This window comes from Microcaecilia unicolor, chromosome 3 (assembly GCF_901765095.1).
Source record: "Microcaecilia unicolor chromosome 3, aMicUni1.1, whole genome shotgun sequence".
NCBI lineage: Eukaryota > Metazoa > Chordata > Amphibia > Gymnophiona > Siphonopidae > Microcaecilia > Microcaecilia unicolor.
In genome coordinates this window covers 181,267,115-181,280,206 of record NC_044033.1, presented here as the reverse complement: position 1 = coordinate 181,280,206, position 13,092 = coordinate 181,267,115, and the positions used below count along the sequence as shown (strand labels likewise).

The 13,092-nt window shown below is 47.6% G+C and overlaps 1 protein-coding gene across 5 annotated transcripts in view; it reads right to left on the bottom strand.

Annotated features, from left to right (window-relative positions):
* Positions 1-4,443: 4,443 nt before the first annotated feature.
* The window catches only part of LOC115465871 (retinol dehydrogenase 7-like), a 45,099-nt gene continuing 36,450 nt past the window's right edge, over positions 4,444-13,092 (bottom strand). For 4 of the 5 annotated variants that reach the window (XM_030196673.1, XM_030196675.1, XM_030196676.1 and 1 more), the window contains one exon: positions 4,444-5,097. In XM_030196673.1, the coding sequence (XP_030052533.1) occupies positions 4,904-5,097 (194 nt within the window). In that variant the 3' untranslated portion in view covers positions 4,444-4,903. The remainder of the gene's footprint in view (positions 5,098-13,092) is intronic. The other variant, XM_030196674.1, reaches the window with a different exon arrangement.

Genomic DNA, 13,092 nt, shown 5'->3' with positions numbered 1-13,092 from the left:
TTTTTATATTTTTATTTTGCCTATCACTAACCTACAATTCCTCCTTTAAACCCCAATCTTTTTTATTTTATTTATCAAGTTTTTCATATATAATCAAGTATAAAACTTGTACAGAAAAGTATAGTCTAGTTCGATAATATTTTGGAGGAAAGAAAGAAAAAATAACTTTTCGTTTTCTTAACCAAACATTCCTCGTCCACAATAAATGATCCAAGATGTTACAAGATGGAAATTCAAATTATAAAGTAATATACATTACAGGAATTTGCTTCTCTTGACATACCTAAAGGAACCAATTAACAAATTATAATACAGCTAAACATTGAGACCTCCCAATGCTTTTTTTGCTGTTAAATAAGCTGTTAGTTGGGATGGTTCATAAAACACATATTTAATTGACTGGTATTTAATTACACATTTATAGGGGTATCTTAAAAAAAGTAGTCCCCAGTTGAAGAACTCCTGGCTTTTATCAGTAGAAACTGTTGACGTCTCTTCTGAGTTTCCTTAGAGAGATCGGGAAAAATTTGGATCTTTAGGCCCAAAAAAGTCTTATTTCTATTCTTAAAGAATAGCTTCATTAGCCAATTCTTATCTGGAGTCAGGGCAACTGTGGCAATCAGTGTTGATGCCACCACCAAATCAATGTCCGAGGACTCTAACAACACTGAGACATCTAGTTCTTGGTTGCCTTGATCTTGTTGACTCACTCCTGGCTTAGTAGGCAAATAATAGATTTGAGAAAATGGTGAAATACTTTCTTCAACCACTCCTAAAATTTCTTTGATATATTTTCTTAACATATCTTGTGGGGAAACTGTTAATTGCTTGGGAAAATTAAGAAATTGGAGATTATTACTCCTCAAAAAGTTCTCAAAGGATTCAGTTTTCCTCCTTAAATATGTCACGTCTTTTATAATATTTTCTTGACAAGATTTTATTTACTGAATATCTTTTTCAAATATTTTATTTTGTTGAGTCAAAGTTTCCACTTTCAAATCAGTTTCTTTAATTTTTTCTTCTAGGGAAGATAATTCTTGTGACATTTTTTGTGTTTGTGGAATAAGTGCTTTGCCTAAGTCCATTATTAAAGTCCACAAACTTTCCAAGGTTACTTCTTCAGGTTTATTCATGGTTAAAGGAAATTTAGTAATTTTTACCTGAGGATTTCCAGCAGATACCATCGAATCCAATCCTGCAGCTTTAGGCTCCCTCACTGACTCAGGTATGGTTGTTGGCACTCCCTCCATCGAGGTCTCTGGCTCTACGTTTTCCCGAATTGCTTCGGGCACTTGAACTTCCTCCCATCTCTCTTCTCCCCCCTCTCTTCCTGAGATCGGGGTCAAGGACGCCAACAATGTTGAGCTATCTCTACCTGGCTGTGGGGGAGGAGCTCTAGTGTCGGGGCTGAGCGAAAGCTCTAGTCCAGGGAGCACTCCAGGGTTTCCATCGTCCTCTGAGCGGGCCAGCAGACTTCCACTCGACGGGATCGGAATCCCTTCTCTCCGAAAATATGTCTGAATAGATCCAGGTTGTGAAGAGAAAATTTGCCACTGAGGGGCAGCGAAGGCTGGGCGGCCCCGTCTCTTCGGCATTTCCAACGCGGATTGACGGAGAGCTAGCGGTAAGTCAAGCGATAGCAGCAACCATCTTGGATCCGCCCAAATTGGCATAATCGAAGCTGATTTTGGGCGTCCTCAACTGCTTTCCGTCACGGAGATGACCAAAGTTCCCGGGGGGGTGTCGGCAGCGTACCGAAGGCGGGATGGGGCGTGCTTAAGAGATGGGCGTCCTCGACCGATAATGGAAAAAAGAAGGGCGTCCCTGATGAGCATTTGGCCGACTTTACTTGGTCCATTTTTTTTCACGACCAAGCCTCGAAAAGGTGCCCAAACTGACCAGATGACCACCAGAGGGAATTGGGGATGACCTCCCCTTACTCCCCCAGTGGTCACCAACCCCCTCCCACCCCCCCAAAAATGTAAAAACATTTTTCCAGCCTCTATGCCAGCCTCAAATGTCATACCCAGCTCCATCACAGTAGTATGCAGATCCCTGGAGCAGTTTTTAGTGGGTGCAGTGCACTTCAGGCAGGCGGACCCAGGCCCATCCCCCCTACCTCTTACACTTGTGGTGTTAAATGTGAGCTCTCCAAAACCCACCAGAAACCCACTGTACCCACATCTAGGTGCCCCTCTTCATCCCTAAGGTCTATGGTAGTGGTGTACAGTTGTGGGGAGTGGGTTTTGGAGGGCTCAGCACCGAAGGTAAGGGAGCTATGCACCTGGGAGCAATTTGTGAAGTCCACTGCAGTGCCCCCTAGGGTGCCCGGTTGGTGTCCTGGCATGTGAGGGGGACCAGTGCACTATGAATGCTGGCTCCTCCCATGAGCAAAGGGCTTGCATTTGGTCATTTTTGAGATGGGCATCCTCGGTTTCCATTATCGGCGAAAACCGAGGTCACCCATCTCTATGGTTGACCATCTCAACATTTAGGTTGACCATCTCTTAGGTCGACCTAAATGTTGAGATTTGGGCGTCCCCGACCATATATTGAAATGAAAGATGGACGCCCATCTTGTTTCAATACTACTACTACTACTACTATTAAACATTTCTATACGGGTTGCCCCGCCCCTTCAGGCCCTGTCCTTAGAGATGGGCGCCCTTAGAGATGGTAGTACCCGTTTGAAAATGCCCCTCCACGGCAACTAGTTAATAATGCTTGCTTTGCTCTCTCTTTCTCTTTTTATTCCCCCCTTAATACTGAACTAGGTCCTGCTTGCTTTTCCCTCTCTCTCTCTTTTTATTCCCCCTTAATAGTAAACTAGATCCTGTAGTGCCTGCTGGATTCTATCTGTTAATGCTGTGGTACAAAGTTTTTAAAACTAAGTGGAAAAGACTATGGAGATTAGTTGATAAAATTTGCTTTTTATATTTGTATTTTGCCTATCAGTAACCTACAATTCCTCCTTTAAACCCCAATCTTTAAGTTCCCAAAGCACAAAGCAAAATAGTGTTCACTTACCAGAGAAATGTCCTCTTCTCTCGGAACTTCTCGGAGCACCCCTCTCCTCCGAGCAAAGGGGTGCATGGCGCAAAAGTGCAGTTGTCAGTTGTGCCAGTCCCTGCCCTGAAATAGGAAGCTGACATCACTGGGTCAGGGGACTGGCAGAGCCAACAGCCATGCACCTGCTCCACGCACAACCTTGCTGTCTGCACCTGGCGTGGACCGCCCCCACCACTCCGCCCTTTGTAAACTAGAGCCCAACTTTATCTGCCAAGTGAACCGGGCACCGATCTGAATATTAGCCAGTGCTTGATTTACTTCTGGTTCACATATAAGAATATTCAATGCTGTCCAGACATGGCCCAGCATTGAATATTTGGGGTTAATATAACCTGTGGTTATCAGTGGCTTAAAAAACTCCTGACTGCCCTTGGCTGAATATCTACCACATTATATTTTCACTTTTCTTTTTGTTTTATGTGGTTCAAAGAAAGTGTGTAAAGATTTTATTTATTTGTATATTACCGGTTTTTGTATGAATATTGTGGAATTTCATAGGCGCCCCGTATAAGAGGCTTGGGGAGGCTAAGCCTAACCAGCCCAATCGTGGACTTCCGTTTGTGATGCAGCCTGCCCCGCGCGTTTTGACCTTTTATTTCCGTGGCAGCGAAGTCAATGAAGAAAAAGACTACAGGCTCGCCGCCAGCTTCTCCCTTCTCTCTGCACAGTGTTCCGCCTTCTGCGGTGATGCATTTCCTGTTTCTGCGAGGGCGGGACAGTTGGGCTACCGACCGTCTGCGTGGAATTTTGTATGTTCCCTCTCTCATGTCTTTCTAGGTGGGATCACAGTCCCAGATGAATTATTGATCTTGTCCCTGATGCAGCCACTGAGGTGCTGAAACATATTGGGAGTATGATTTAATGTTTTATGTACTAGACATTTAGGGGCTCTTTTACAAAGGTGCATAGGTCAAACTGGCACTACCACCCAGCTACCACATGCCACAGGCGGTAATTCAATTTTTGACGTGTGCCCAAAACATGTGTTAGAAAATATTTTCTATTTTCTACCGCGTGGCACTTACCCAGTGGTAATCTGCAGTTTACGTGTGCTGGCTGCTTACTGCCCGGTTAGCACGTGAGACCTCACCGGGTGGCAGTAAGGTCTCAGCCCGAAAATGAACACATACTGGTTTTCATTTTGCCGCACACCCATTTTCCAGTACAAAAAAAAAAAAGAAGCCTTTTTTCCAGGCATGCTAAGTAAACGGACCTGTGCGTCTCCAAAACACGTGCCTACACCAGCATAGGCCACTTTTAGGTGCACCTTAGGAAAAGGGCCCCTCAAGTTTCCAGCACAGTTCAAAATAAAACATGGAAAGGAAAATAAGATGATATCTTTTTTATTAGACATAACTTAATACATTTCTTGATTAGCTTTCGAAGGTTGCCCTTCTTCGTCAGATCGGAAATAAGAACCTTTTAAAAAAGTATTTCTTCATTTTTTGTGTTCAGAAGATATCTTTATTGAATAAGACACAATTTCTTCTCATTAAGTGACCAAAAAGAAAAGATAAATTCCTTTTTTGCTAACAAATAAATCGTTTGGTGTTTTATCTCCAGCAGGGTCCCATTTCTTCTAGGCTAACCCTACTGGTTCTTTACTCAAAGCTTATCAGGAAGTCTGCTAGGGCTGTTGGTAAGTAGGAGAGTGGGAGGAAGAAGAGTTAGTTTTCCTACAGTGATCAAAGTGACAAGGATAAACTCTTTTCTACTGACAATTAAACCCTTTGATGTTTTATTTCAAGCAGGTTCCTAGTTATCATGGCTCTAATAAACAAAACCAAACATCCTGTTTCAGAAGCATTTCTTCTAGGTTCACTCTGCTGGTTCTTTATGTCAAGGCTATCAGAAAGTCTACTAGGGCTGTTGGTAAGTAGGAGAGTGGAAGGTAGATGAGTTTAGCATCCCAGCCTGCAGAGTAACGTGTGTGGGGGTGCACTGCGGTTAGAGCGTGCTCCATGCAGTCTGTCACAAGAGTCAGTTTGGAATTGCTCATCATCCCCAGAATGCGTATCTTCTTGAAATCTGTATAAGAATGCAGAAGCAGGATTATGTCATCAGCTACGAGCAAACGTTTAAACTGGAAAACAGCTTCACGTCCCTCCCCAATTCATGTAACATTTCACATTTCATGTTTATTGGATATACCGAATCAAAAACTGTTTGCTATTACTTGGAATCAGAAAGAACTGCAAAGCCTCAAAATATCCACAGGCACCCCACAACTTAGCAGTCATTGACTGCTCTTAATGGAGTACCCAAAATCATCATTGGCTTTATTTTACTCTAAACCGGGAAAAAAAGAACAGTGTGGAAAAACTCCAGGCAATTTGGAGAAAAACAAACTGTTCACAAGAAACCCGATGTAATACAGCCAAAACACTTCGAGTGAAGGAATCACTCCTAGCCATTCTCTTCCAGCATCTTTTTTCAATCCGTACTGTTCCACACCATTTCTGTACCACATACAGCTAGGCAAAGTTCACACAAAAGTCTTCACATAATAACCTCCCAGAAAGAGGAGACACCAGCTGAATCCAAACCCTAGAAGGGTGTCTTCTCCTTCTGGGAGGTTATTATGAAAACTCTTTTGTGGAGACTTTGCATGGGATAACAATAAAGGAATCCTGTTCCGAGGGAATGGATCCTCAGAAGCTTAGCCGAGATTGGGTGGCAGAGCCGGTGGTGGGAGGCGGGGCTCGTGGTTGGGAGGCGGGGATAGTGCTGAGCAGACTTATAAGGTCTGTGCCAGAGCCGGTGGTTGGGAGGCAGGGATAGTGCTGGGCAGACTTATACGGTCTGTGCCCTGAAAATGACAGATACAAATCAAGGAAAGGTATACACAAAAAGTAGCACATATGAGTTTATATTGTTGGGCAGACTTGATGGACCGTGCAGGTCTTTTTCTGCTGTCATCTACTATGTTACTATCCAGCTTATAATCGAAACTTTTCGCCGACGATCTTCCGACACAAATCGGGAGATCGCCGGCGATTTCGCAAAAGCGGCTAAAAGCGTATAATCGAAACCTGGCTTTTTAACAGCATCGCTGCTTTCCCGTTGCCTCGCTGGCGAAAGTTAAAGGGGGCGTGTCGCCGGCGAAGGCGGGGCATGGGCAGGCAGGGCGTGGCTACCAGATGGCCGGCTTTCGGCGATAATGGAAAAACAAAGTGGCGTTAAGCGGTATTTGGCCGGGTTTAGTTGGTCATTTTATTTTCACGACTAAGTATCAAAAAGGTGCCCCAACTGACCAGATGACCACTGGACGGAATGGGGGATGACCTCCCCTTACTCCCCCAGTGGTCACCAACCCCCTCCCATACTACAAAAGTTAAAATGAAAACCTTTTTTGCCAGCTTGTATGCCAGCCTCAAATCCCGTACCCACCTCCTTGACAGCAGAATGTGTTGTATCGTCTGACAGCCTTTCCGTCGTTGCGATGTGGCTCTCGGGTGAGTGTGACACCTTTTCTGTTAGGTGCCCTGCAGAGTCACATCAGCAATGCATTGTGGTGGGTGTAGGGTACTGGGCTATACTCCCATGGTGCTTTTCCCCCCTGCTAACTGGGTCAGAGTGAGCCCTGTTTTGTTTCCGGTAGTCCATGAGGTAGTGGCCATTTTGTAAGCCAGTTTTAGATCCCTTTCATGTGTTACCCACGTTAGAAAACGTTCTTACCTTGAATGTTGCTGAAAGAGGGCATTGTACAGCATTCTGCCAGCTCGGACCTACTGCTAATCTCAGTATCAGGGAGACTCTTTGCCAGTGGGGCACAACCTCTGATCTGCAGTTAACTGTGAGTAAACGTGCTTATTCAAATAAAGCACTTTTTCAAAGACATTAGTCTTCAGGTGTCAACTGATGTGCCAAGGTTATACAGCAGCAACAAGTCCTAGAGGCCTGAGTGTGTGCAGGTCCCTGGAGCACTTTTAGTGGGTGCATATTTGTGGGTAGGGGGTTTGGGGGGGTGCTCAGCACCCACAGTAAGGGAGCTATGCATGTGGGAGCTGTTTCTAAAGTCCACCACACTGACCCCTAGGGTGCCCAGTTGGTGTCCTGGCATGTAAGTGCACTACAAATGTTGGCTCCTCCCACGACCAAATGCCTTGGATGTCGCCGGGTTGAAGATGGCCGACATTTTTTTCCATTATCGCTGAAAAACAAAACTGGCCATCTCAAACCCAGCGACATCCAAGGCATTTGGCCGGTCTAAATCGTATTATCGAAAAAAAAAAACCAGATGGTCGGCCAACTTTTTGATAATACGGTTCCGGCCAGCTGTTGCGCCACCGCCAAAATAGATCGCCGGCGCCTTTCGATTATTCCCCTCCAGGTTACTATGTTTTGCCTAGCTGTATGTGGTACAGAAATGGTGTGGAACAGTAGGGATTGAAAAAGACGCCGGAAGAGAATGGCTGGAGTGATTTCTTTACTAAGGGGTTATTTTACTAGCATTTTTAGCATGTGTGCTAAATGCTGGAGATGTCCATGTATTCCTATGGGTGTCTCTAGCGTTTAGCTCGTGCTAATCATTAGCGCACGTTAAAAACGATAGTGCACCTTTGTAAAAGACCCCCTAAGCTAAGTAATGTTTGATTGTTGCGAGAAGACTTTGCTTTTCATATCTTTTTGGAACTACTTTTTGATTTTTGTATTTTGGATATCAGAATGAACTGTAAGTGTTTTGGCTGTATTACACCAGTTTTATTGTGAACAGTTGTTTTTCTCCAAATCGATTGGAGTTTTTCACAATGTTCTTTTTTTCCCGGTTTAAAGGAAAGCCGGTGATGATTTTGGGTACTCCATTAAGAGCAGTCAATGCAAGTTGTGGTGTGCCTGTGGATTTTTTGAGGCTTTGTTAATAATTTTTTCGTTAAAGTAAATTTGCTCTTTGCAATTCTTTCAGATTCCAAGTAATAGCAAACATTTTTTGATTTTTTTTTTGATTGGATGATGGTTTGCTCCCCTTGTTAATTGTTTCTATTTGATATATCACAGATAAAATGATCTAAACAGTTTTTATAGCAAATTTAGGACCTCTTTTACTAAACTGTGTAGCAATTCCCACGCAGCAAATGCGACAAAGCCCACTCGAATTGAATGGGCTATGTTGCATTTGCCGTACCGGGAATCGCTACCTTAGTTTGGTAAAAGGGGCCCCAAATAGTGTAAGAAAAAAAGAACAAAAAGAGGCCTAAGTATAACTAATTAAAGAGGAACACAGTTTCTAAATATTAATTTCAAGTATATAAAAATACACAAGGAGGATAGGTGTCCTGTTTCTAGTGGTGAGCCCTTAGGTTCCCTAAGGCCCCGCAAGGCCCCAGAGGACATCCGAGCACCCCGAATCTTCACCCGCGGCAGCCGCCGTTCACCGAGGGTTGAGCCCTCAGCTGCAGGCGGCCAGCAGGACTGCTGGAACCGCGGGGTGACGGCTGACCTGGCTGGTAGTCAGTAACGCAGTCTTTAAGGGAGGGCTAGCAAGGGCGGCTAGCACTCCGAGAGGGAAAAGCACTGTCTCAGAATGAGGGCTAGCAGGACGGCTAGCCCAAGCACAGTCTCTGGAGGATAGCTGGCAATGGCGGCCAGCAAGTAGCACAGTCTCTGGAGGATAGCTGGCAAGGGCGGCCAGCAAGTAGCACCGTCTCCGAAGAATAGCTGGCAAGGGCGGCCAGCAAGTAGCACAGTCTCAGAAGGAGGGCTAGCAGGACGGCTAGCCAAAGGCACAATCTCTGAAGGAGGGCTAGCAGGACGGCTAGCCAAAAGCACAGTCTCTGTAGGATAACTAGCAGGACGGCTAGCCAAAATCACAGTCTCTGAAGGAGGGCTAGCAGGACGGCTAGCCAAAGGCACAATCTCTGAAGGAGGGCTAGCAGGACGGCTAGCCAAACGCACAGTCTCTGTAGGAGGGCTAGCAGGACGGCTAGCCAAAGTCACAGTCTCCGAAGGAGGGCTAGCAGGACGGCTAGCCAAAGGCACAATCTCTGAAGGAGGGCTAGCAGGACGGCTAACCAAAATCACAGTCTCTGAAGGGGGGGGGGGGGGCTAGCAGGACGGCTAGCCCAAAGCACAGTCTCTGTAGGAGGGCTAGCGGGACGGCTAGCCAAAGTCACAGTCTCTGAAAGAGGGGCTAGCAGGACGGCTAGCCAAAAGCACAGTCTCTGTAGGAGGGCTAGCAGGACAGCTAGCAAGTTAGCACAGGGAGAACAACTGTGACGGCTTCAGCAACCAACGAACCGGAAGCAGTGAGTTCCCCTGTCTTCAGGTTTAAATATCGCGCCGTCCCGCCCCCTCCCCGGGAGAGGAACCAACCAACCCGATCCCAGGAGGCAATGGGCCTCGGGATTGGTCGGCCCGCTCTCCAGGCGGGGCCTCAGGGCCGGCGCGCCAATCCGGCGTGAGATGGGCGGAGCCTCTGCGCTGGTCCGCCCTTGGAGGCGTCGATGCTGGCACCGCCATCTTAGTTGGCGCAACGCCCCGCTCTCCGAGGCCGGCGCTCGCTCTAGCGGGTCGCCGGTCCCCGCGACCGCGTCGGTCTCCCCGGAGGTCCCCCCTCGCCACCCCGGGCGTCGCGGGGGTCACTGAACATCGCCCCCTCCACCTGGAGCGCAGGTAGGACCGGGGAACGGGACAATAGGTTGTGTGAAAAAAGTATGCATGGACAGGGGTTTTTTTACCAAGCTGCGATAAAAAGGGTTCTGCACATAGGCGCCCAGTATAAGAGGCTAGGGGAGGCTAAGCCTCCCCAGCTGCAGCAGGACGGATCAGCTGACTCTTCTTTGCAGGCAGTGCTGCCGGCTCGCCATCACCTAAGCGCCATACCCAAGCCCAGTTCCACCCGCCCTACTCGGTCTCTCACCGTGCGTCGCGTCCCTCTGTCCTCCTCTTTTTGCCTCCACACCACCGATCCACCTTCAGTTCGGGCTTGCAACGTCGCCGATCGCGTCAGAGTCAGCCTTCCCTACGAGAGCTCTCGTCCTGTCATGACGCAACTTCCTGTACCGCATAGGCAGGAACGCGCGGGAGGGGCTGTCATCACTGTGACTCAAGGCTGGTTAAGACAGTGTCTGAGGTATTTACACTTCCTTCCCAGACCCAGAATTGTGGTAGATCAAGAAAACCCAAGGCCGGTGGGAAGGTTCTGCGACCTGGAAGGCAAGGGACCCTGGTCAAGAAAGAGCAGCAGGTGCAAACTGCGCAAGACTCAACACGCCAAGAAGTTCTGGATTTACGAGGTAACAGCACAGTTCTGACTTTTCCAGGCATATTAAGTTTTCACCTCTTAAGCTGTAGCACTGTTTTTGTCGAGAATTTTGCTGGTGTTAATGGGATTCGTTAGCCTTTTCCAGATCCAACTGTGCCTTTTAACTGTGATGTTCAAATCTCCAAAGTGTATTAGCTCTCACTGAGCAATACAATATCTATGTTAGAAGCTCTGACTGTGTGGAAAGTTAGCCAGCAAGTTGCAGGAGACCCCTAAATCTGGAAATAACTTTCACTGTAAAACAGTTTTGATTAGTTCTAAGGTGAACAATTTCATCTTGAGGCCCACAGATCTGTATCTGGCCAAACATGTCACAATATTGTCAACTTAGTTTTCTGTCATGATCAACACATTTGCTCATGCCTTGAATTATTTGAAAGGAAAAATACATAAAAAGAAAGAGACTGTACCTTATAATTTATACGTTCCTGAAAGTCATTAAGGGACTAAGGGGCCCTTTTACTAAGCCACGGTAAAAAGTGGCCTACGCAAGTTTTGACATGTGAAATTGGTGCGTGCTGAGCCACTTTTGATATTTTGGACATTTAATAGTGTGGAGTTTTTTGGGGGGCTAGATGATGTTGCGCCGGGCCTACGCCTTATAGTCCGATCATCTTGGGCTGGCTGGGTGGCGTTACTGAACCCCCCCCTTTTTTTCTCCACTCTATATGCTGAAAGATTCACATTTAACTGTGGGTGATAACTTGTTCCTGTATCCTGTTTTATACATAGGTAGTGTGAGACTGTGGCTTTAGAGCAGGGGCGTATCTGCGTGGGACCACAGGGGCCTGGGCCCCCGCAGATTTCGCCCTGGCCCCCCTACCGTCGTCAACCCTCCCCTCTGTCGCTTACTTTTGCTGGCGGGGGGCCCCAACCCCCGCCAGCCGAGATCCGCTTCCTCCTCTGAGTCCTACCTTTAAAAATATTTCTTCAGCTGGCAGGGGACTCCAACCCCCGCCAGCCGACCTGAGATCTTCTTTAACTTTCTTCTATCTTCGTCCTCTGCGTGGCCGACATGTTGCTGCTGTTGTGCAAAGCTGAAATCCAGTTTCGGAGTCTGACTGACGTCGTAACGTGCTGCGACGTCAGACTCCGAAACTGGATTTCAGCTTTGCACAACAGCAGCAACACGTCGGCCACGCGGAGGACAAAGATAGAAGAAAGTTAAAGAAGATCTCGGGTCGGCTGGCGGGGGTTGGAGTCCCCCGCCAGCTGAAGAAATATTTTTAAAGGTAGGACTCGGAGGAGGAAGCGGATCTCGGCTGGCGGGGGTTGGGGTCCCCCGCCAGCAAAAGTAAGCAACGGCGGGGAGCGAGGGTTGGCAGCGGGAAGGGAGGGGGGTGTCCGGCAATGGCGGGAAGGGGGGGCGGTGGGGGGGGCTAAAATGTGCCCCCTCCCTCTGGCTGTGGCCCCCCCTACCGCCGGAGTCCAGATATGCCCCTGCTTTGGAGTTTCAAATTAATTAGTTGCAAGTTTGAGTGCAACAGTAGTCATAAAGATGACTTTTATATTGTGCCAAAATTGAAATTTGAAAACTCTTATCTCTAGCTGGTTGTTAATCAAAGGAGCTCATTGTGAATACTATCCACCCTAAAAGGATGTTTTGTGGTGGTACATGAGAATTGAGATATGATCCCTTGTTTCATATTGTTGACGGTCTGTGATGTTGTCCGTATGGGTGATATATTGGTGTATTAGGTTCTGCCCAGTGTAATATTTATGGTACAGTAAGGTTCTGAGTGTGTTTTTGCACAAAGTTGTGCATAGTGTTTTGCAGTTGAGCGATTGTGGTTAGTATATGCTTTGAGCAACCACTTTATTCTTTGATATATGATACATATCTAATATCTAAATTTAATAAAAGGTATTAATTGTGACTATTTTATTTTTACTTATTTTTTTTCTGTGTATTGTCAGACAATTATGGAAGTAAGCTCCGCCCCTGGCCCCACCCCTTTTAGCCTCCCCAAACAGTTGGGCCACCTACCGCCTATGGTCCTGCGGTAGCGATGGGGGCCCATTTTACTGCAGCGGATAAAAAGCCCCTAAAAAAGACAATAATGCGGTAAGATTATTCTAACCTGTGGCCTTGTGCATTGGGGGGGGGGGGGGGGAGCACTTACTGCTACCCATTGAGGTGGCAGTAAGGGCTCCCATGGTAACCCGGTGTTAAGAGAAGGCCGGCGAGGTGCCTGCAGAGCAGCCGCACGTAACTGTCACATCCGTCACTCCCTCCGGCTGCTCCTCCGCGGGAAGCAGGAGCCGGCGTCCGCCACAACGAAGGCCGGCTTTCTTGAGGCCACGGCGAGGAGCCGGGGCTCGCCGTGGTGATGGCCGCCCAGTCCGGGGCCGAGGCCGGAAGCCGGCGATCGCGGCTGCCGGTCTCTCGATCGCCGGCTATGGAGGCTGTGTTTGCGCCAGTAGGGGAAATGGCGCCGAGGCACGATGGCCGGCATCTCCTTCACTCTCGGGCGCGGGAACCCGAAGCTCCGCCTCAGAGGAGTTAGATTGGGAGGCCAGTACGGTAGTCCCGCCTGGGAGGTCGGACAGAGCCAATCAGAAGGGTTCTGTCGATAACCAGGTTCTGATTGGCCGGCTATGCCTACGGGTGCTGGGCGGTTGAATGCTGAACAGTATTTAAGGAACGGGCCTGAGATAGGACATTGCTTCAGGTTCTGTTCCCGAGGCCAGTCTCCGTTTGTTCCTGTGCTCCGTTGGTTTCCTAGTGCTTCTGGTTTTGACTTTTGGACTGTTCCTGG